The 7,525-nt window shown below is 45.6% G+C and overlaps 1 protein-coding gene across 2 annotated transcripts in view; it reads right to left on the bottom strand.

Moving 5' to 3' along the window:
- Window positions 1-1,573: 1,573 nt before the first annotated feature.
- Window positions 1,574-7,525, bottom strand: part of aff2 (AF4/FMR2 family, member 2) — a 162,377-nt gene continuing 156,425 nt past the window's right edge. Inside the window, exons 25-26 of one of the 2 annotated variants that reach the window (XM_061787648.1) lie at window positions 4,733-4,950; window positions 1,574-3,165 (exon numbers count right to left, since the gene is read on the bottom strand). In XM_061787648.1, coding sequence (XP_061643632.1) covers window positions 3,044-3,165; window positions 4,733-4,950 — 340 coding nt within the window. In that variant the 3' untranslated portion in view covers window positions 1,574-3,043. The remainder of the gene's footprint in view (window positions 3,166-4,732; window positions 4,951-7,525) is intronic. The other variant, XM_061787649.1, reaches the window with a different exon arrangement.

The following is a 7,525-nucleotide window of genomic DNA, read 5'->3' as shown; positions in this document are numbered from 1 at the left end:
ACTGAGGCCACCAAACCGGACCCCCTCTACGCCTCGGCTGCGCCTAGAAATTCTGTCCATAAAAGTTATGAACAGAATCGGCGACAAAGGGCAGCCTTGGCGGAGTCCAACCCTCACCGGGAACGAGTTCGACTTACTGCCGGATATGCGGACCAAACTCTGACTCCGGTCGTACAGGGACCGAACAGCCCGTATCAGGGGGTTCGGTACCCCATACTCCCGAAGCACTCTCCACAGGACTCCCCGAGGGACACGGTCGAACGCCTTCTCCAAGTCCACAAAACACATGTAGACTGGTTGGGCGAACTCCCATGCACCCTCGAGGACCCTGCCGAGGGTGTAGAGCTGGTCCACTGTTCCACGGCCAGGACGAAAACCACACTGCTCCTCCTGAATCTGAGATTCGACTTCCCGACGGACCCTCCTCTCCAGCACCCCTGAATAGACCTTACCAGGGAGGCTGAGCAGTGTGATCCCCCTGTAGTTGGAACACACCCTCCGGTCCCCCTTCTTAAAAAGGGGGACCACCACCCCAGTCTGCCAATCCAGAGGCACTGTCCCCGATGTCCACGCGATGTTGCAGAGGCGTGTCAACCAGGACAGCCCCACAACATCCAGAGCCTTTAGGAACTCCGGACGAATCTCATCCACCCCCGGGGCCCTGCCACCGAGGAGCTTTTTAACTACCTCGGTGACCTCAAACCCAGAGATAGGAGAGCCCGCCTCAGAGAACCCACACTCTGCTTCCCCATGGGAAGGCGTGTCGGTGGAATTGAGGAGGTCTTCAAAGTATTCTCCCCACCGACTCACAACGTCCCGAGTCGAGGTCAGCAGCGCCCCATCCCCACTATACACAGTGTTGGTGGTGCACTGCTTTCCTCTCCTGAGACGTCGGATGGTGGACCAGAATTTCCTCGAAGCCGTCTGGAAGTCTTTCTCCATGGCCTCACCGAACTCCTCCCATGCCCGGGTTTTTGCTTCAGCGACCACCAGAGCTGCATTCCGCTTGGCCAGCCGGTACCCATCAGCTGCCTCAGGAGTCCCACAGGCCAAAAAGGCCCGATAGGACTCCTTCTTCAGCTTGACGGCATCCCTCACCGTTGGTGTCGACCAACGGGTTCGGGGATTGCCGCCACGACAGGCACCGACCACCTTACGGCCACAGCTCCGGTCGGCCGCCTCAGCAATGGAGGCGCGGAACATGGTCCACTCGGACTCGATGTCCCCCGCCTCCCCCGGAACATGAGCAAAGTTCTGTCGGAGGTGGGAGTTAAAACTCCTTCTGACAGGGGATTCTGCCAGACGTTCCCAGCAGACCCTCACAATACGTTTGGGCCTGCCACGTCGGACCGGCATCTTCCCCCACCATCGGAGCCAACTCACCACCAGGTGGTGATCAGTTGACAGCTCCGCCCCTCTCTTCACCCGAGTGTCCAAGACATGCGGCCGCAAGTCCGATGACACGACCACAAAGTCGATCATCGAACTGCGACCTAGGGTGTCCTGGTGCCAAGTGCACGTGTGGACACCCTTATGCTTGAACATGGTGTTCGTTATGGACAATCCGTGACGAGCACAGAAGTCCAATAACAGAACACCGCTCGGGTTCTGATCGGGGGGGCCGTTCCTCCCAATCGCGCCCTTCCAGGTCTCACTGTCATTGCCCACGTGAGCATTGAAGTCCCCCAACAGAACAATGGAGTCCCCAGCGGGAGCGCTCTCCAGCACCCCCTCCAAGGACTCCAAAAAGGGTGGGTACTCTGAACTGCTGTTTGGTGCATAGGCACAAACAACAGTCAGGACCCGTCCCCCCACCCGAAGGCGGAGGGAGGCTACCCTCTCGTCCACCGGGGTGAACCCCAACGTACAGGCGCCGAGCCGGGGGGCAATAAGTATACCCACACCTGCTCGGCGCCTCTCACCATGGGCAACTCCAGAGTGGAAGAGAGTCCAACCCCTCTCGAGAGGACTGGTACCAGAGCCCCAGGTGTGTGTGGAGGCGAGTCCGACTATATCGAGTCGGAACTTCTCGACCTCACACACCAGCTCGGGCTATTTAGAAGTGTTGGGAATAATAAGGTAATTTAAAAGGGGCATTGTCAGCTAATGATTGTAGTCAGGATTTAGTCCAAAGGAGGTAGCCTTAAAAATAACTAATCAGCAGATTAAGTTGTAAACATGCGATCTAGGAACCCCTCAGACGGCAGCAAACTAATTTGGAAAACCACTGTCAACTTCTAATAGTGTATTGTAATCCACAATTGTAAGTCAAACATTAAAGTGCCAAAAGAGAGCCTCAAATTAACTGTGTACAGCAGAACGGTTCACTTCAGTTGCTGAAAATGCAACTATATTTGTTTAATTCAAAAAATGAAATCAACAAAAAGGACAAAATCACACAATGAAACATCCGATGACTTTGCAATAAATTACCACAAGAGAATTTAGAGCGCAAGAACCTTCATTTCTTATGATCATAAATAATTTGTAATGTTTACAAGAAAGCCTCTTTACCTGTGTGCCGCCTATCTAATTGGTGTATTGGACCAGTACTTTGGCAGCTGGATCAATATCAGACAACGTGGTCCTTGGAGCCTCTATAGAGCTTCCTTCCAAGCATCAGCCTCTTTAATCACAACCAGCTTGAACATTTCCTTTTGAAAATGATCCCATCTTGTTTCAAATACATCTACAGTAACTTATATTCCTTTTCAGGGAGGAATTTGAAACAACACGTATCCGAGTGTAACTGTTGTCTCTCCAAAGAGGCGCATCAATTTAATTATGCTAATTTGTACTCGGTGAATCACATTCAAAAGATGTAGTTACTGTTATTTCCAAAGTGCGGATTGATTTTTTTTGCCCAATAAATCCACCTAGTCAATGCCATTACGTTATGACTGCGTGTTCAGTCATTTGAAGGACCCCAGCGGGGACTACAGCATCATTATGTGTGTCATCTCAATGACCCCAGTTCTAGCTCCCAGGCCCGCTTTGTGATTTTTTTTTTTTTTTAATACTGAAGCTGGCTCTGGCCCAGCACCTACAGCAGGTGAGCCTCAATGCGGAGCCAGTGCAGCCCCTGTCTGATGTAACGGACCAGCTCGGTCATGCCGCTCTGCTGACTTAACGGCTCCATCAGCGAGTCCAGCTCCTGGAAGAACTCTGCAGGGAGACGAGGAGACACCAAACTACACTTGAGGTTCTTTCACTGAGAAGATTAGAAATCAACATAAGGACACTAGACTGTAACTAAAATGTATCTGTACATATTGGCTGTCAAGAGAAAGCCTGCATATTTTCAGTTCTCCATTCGTGAAGTCACCTGTTTTGGAACTTTTTCTATTTTATTTGGTTGCTACTTGCTGTTTTTGTGTTCAGGCCAGCTTGTGGCATCTTCTTGCAAATGAACAAAGTAGAAGTGAGTCAAGGTGCGTCATTTAGACAAGAGTAGTGCTTTGTCGTCATCTTGTGGCATCTTGGTGACAATGAACTGTTGAATTGAGTTGAGGAGCTTCATTTAGTTGATATACTGTATATATCGCTATCAATATTATACTTCTCACTTTGCGCTCATTAATACTGTATAGCATAATTAGACTACACTTATTACTTACCGTATATTGTACCAACATCTTCATTTTTCTTTTTAGAACAGACTTTAATTTAATTGCTCCTCAATGCTGATCTTTCGTCTTGAACACATAACTATTCGAGTATATGTGTATCCAGGCTTGGTTGGTGACCAGTCCATCCATCCATTCATCCATCCGCCCATCCATTCATCCGACTTTCAGTCATTTTCAATTTTGGATGACAAAGGATTCAGAAGCTCTCAATCCAATGTATGCACTTCCAAAAAAAAAATAAAAATCTGTTTTTATATTTTATAGTTCTTTTTTTTGTAGCACTCTGAGTAGGTGAATTAATAAGCAAGAAAAATAATACATATTGGATACAATGTATTTTTTAAATGAGTAATTAATTTTACACATAATATGGTCAATTTATCGAAGCAACAAAACCATTTGAGGAGCCACTTGGGAGCCAAACCAAAAGAAGAAAAGAGACAAAATTCCCATTACTAATCCAATAAAACTACTCAAGCTTGAACTGTTAAAAAATGGGAGGCGCTGTATTTCCACAATGAGAAGCTCATTTAAATTCTCATCAGTTTCATCCATTCATTTTCAACCCCGCTTATCTTAGTTAGGGTTGCAGGAGCCTATCCCAGCTGACTTCGGGCAAAAGGCAGACTACACCCTGAACTGGTCTCCAATCAGTCACTTGTGTCGATTTTGTTTCTGGTGGGGAAACTGTTCCATTGAAATTCACCCGACAAATAAACAAAAATTACCAAGGTCAGTAATAATTTGGTTTAGCGCTCATACTGAATCTCATTCGATGTTGCGAAGTTACCTACACTCCGGGGCAGTGAATATAGACTGAATTAACCATCGACACAGTATAGGATTGCTTTAGATTAATCACTTGTATCAAAACAAAACAGAATTAAAGAATTAAGATATTGTGGAGATGCGGTAAATTAGATGGGGAGACGAGAACCAGTCATGTCACTTTACTCTCCACATACAAATTGAGTGTTTTCACATCAAACAGCCAACAACTCCCTTTGAATCTTTCATGTCCTGCCCCTCCCTTGATGATACACACCCCTGGTGAATGTCTCCCTCATGTGGGTCACCACAATCTATTCATTTCATTTTCCTACCTTGACTACCGGTGGCCAATCTGTCAGCCGTCTCCCAGTGTTCGTAGCTGCGTAGGATGTTGTTGGTGAGGTTGACGTGACTGGCCGCCATGTGGTGGATACGTTGTGGAATAGCTATGCTGCCTGACGAATTTGGTGCACCTCCTGATACTCCTCCCCCAATGCCGCCGCTGGCCGGTGACAGGCTGAGAGAGAGTGGAGACGGAGTCCCGTTGATCCTGGAATACACAAAGTGGCTGTGAGGGCTTAGTGAGGATTCAAACAGGTCGTGCTCAGGTCAGCTCATGGTGGTTACTGGAATATCTGGCTGTAGTTACTGAAACATGAACCTTAACGTGTGCAATTCAGTCTGTCAACAAAATGCTACATGCTGGCTTTTTAATGCCAACCTTATGAGGACAGTTGGGGAAGGTTATTTTCTGTTCCAGCATGAAAGCTTGGTCCTGAAAGTTATCCTTGTCTGTTTTGTTGTAGAAGAACTTGCACAGAAGCCTGGCCTCAAACCCATCCATCCATCCATTTTCTGAGCCGCTTCTCCTCACTAGGGTCGCGGGCGTGCTGGAGCCTATCCCAGCTGTCATCGGGCAGGAGGCGGGGTACACCCTGAACTGGTTGCCAGCCAATCGCAGGGCACATAGAAACTAACAACCATTCGCACTCACAGTCATGCCTACGGGCAATTTAGAGTCTCCAATTAATGCATGTTTTTGGGATGTGGGAGGAAACCGGAGTGCCCGGAGAAAACCCACGCAGGCACGGGGAGAACATGCAAACTCCACGGCCTCAAACCCATCAAACATATTTAGAATCAGAGAGAAGCGATACACTGGACAAATTGTTAGAACGTCCACATCAGAGTTCTGAGGTTTGGTGGTCAAATTTCCGGCCTCTGTGCGTGGAGTTTGCATGTCCATCCCGTGCTTGTTTACACATTCCAAAAATGCTAATTGAAAATTTTAAATTGTTCATATGACAGCGAATGTGAGTGTGAATGGCTGTACCTTTCGCAACTGAACTGTACTAATCAAATGTACTGGAGTGGATGAAAAATTTTAAGCCACTGCAAAATTATGCAGTTTGAACATTTAATTGAATGAAAAATTATTCGGGTACCACTCGGGAGAGCCCACGTACAGCGAGTAGTACCCATACCACACCAAGAATCACTAAAATCGACAAACAACCATTCACACTTCACAGTTATGGACAATTTAAAGCTGGTATACAAATACAAATCTGAAAGAGCCACAAATATTTTTTTAAAATATGTCAAAGGTTATGTATTCTATTATTTAAAAGAATCTTTTCCCTTCAAAACAGCAACTAAAATACAAAACTAAAATAAAATGTCATTTATGTTTTGACATAAGTTGAAACAAGTAGTTCCATAAAACAAAACTTAAGAACATTGTTCTTTTTAAATAAGAACCCCAGAAAAAAGAAGTAAATATGTGTTGTGGTTTCACACATTAATTGTGTGTGTGTTGGAGGGGTGTTTCTAAGAATAACCAAACACAGACTGCTAAGTGAACCCAAACAGGATATATAATGACAATGATCAAATTAGTACGGTTACAAACGATATCTATAAAGAATGCTGTTAAAGATCCTGTGAAGTAAAGTCAGAGGTTTGTTTCTAAATACTCGGGCTCGGACTCACCCTCTAAATCCTGATTTGTTAGTCGTGTTGACAGTAACAAATGACTTCTGAATCAGAATCAAATTGTTACTCCTTGTATTATTCCGAAATAAAGACATGAAATGAAACAAACACAACAAATGAAAAACCCAATTTGATTATTTGACAACTATCTATTGAAAGCGAGTACGCTGGCACATTGTGGCTGCCACTTCTCCCGCAGGAAGTTTTTCTTTTTAGTTTAAAAAAGCCTTACTTTAACCAAGATCCCTCGCAGTACCGTGGCCAAAGGTAGAACCCGGGTTGGTTTTGCACCTGTTGGTGGAAGTGTGGCTTACGGCCGTACTACTACTCTGCGAATGCCTGATTTCGTCTGATCTTGTAAATGGCACAAATCGGGCACAAATATTGGTCTATTAAGTACCCCTGATTTAGAGAATTGAGAGATTTTACAATATGGGAGGAAGCTGGAGTACCCTCAGAAAACCCATGCAATCATGGGGAGAACATGCAAACTTTAAACAAAATCCTAACCACTTTGTGAGCTAAAAGAATAATTAACAGCAGATACTTAAAGTACTTAAAATAAACTATTAGTGTAATAGAAATAATTATATCAATAACATTCTGAGATCGAATATGTATTTAAACACAACACATTGAGAAACCAAACCATTTTACTACCATAAAAACTATACTTGGTAAATAAAAGATGCTATTACACCGAAAGCCAGGAGAGCTACAACAACAACAACAAGAGTTTATGGTGTGTTGTTTGTACAGTAAAGTAACAAAGTTTTTAAGTTAAAAAATGTGATGCATCACGCAGTGGGTGTGTGACTCAGGCGCTGACGTCATGGCTGCGATTATGGCTCGGCCCTCATTAATCCACAGACTTGCGCGTTCTTGGGTGTCCACACATCCCTCACACACACACACACACACACACGCACACACACACGCGCGCACACACACACACGCTGGGGTCCGATCCTGCTGTTATTCAGCGTCAGAGCTGTTCAAACACATTAGCTTCACATCCACAGCTCCTCCATGCCTCTCCTCTATCTATCACCACCCACTCCATCTCACCTCAGCCAGCACTTGACAGACCCTCCAGTCGTCTTCTGCTCACATCCAAAGAAAATCAATCA

Source organism: Phyllopteryx taeniolatus, chromosome 10, assembly GCF_024500385.1.
Source record: "Phyllopteryx taeniolatus isolate TA_2022b chromosome 10, UOR_Ptae_1.2, whole genome shotgun sequence".
Lineage (NCBI taxonomy): Eukaryota > Metazoa > Chordata > Actinopteri > Syngnathiformes > Syngnathidae > Phyllopteryx > Phyllopteryx taeniolatus.
The sequence above is the reverse complement of the archived record's forward strand: the minus strand, read 5'-3'. Positions and strand labels throughout refer to the sequence as shown.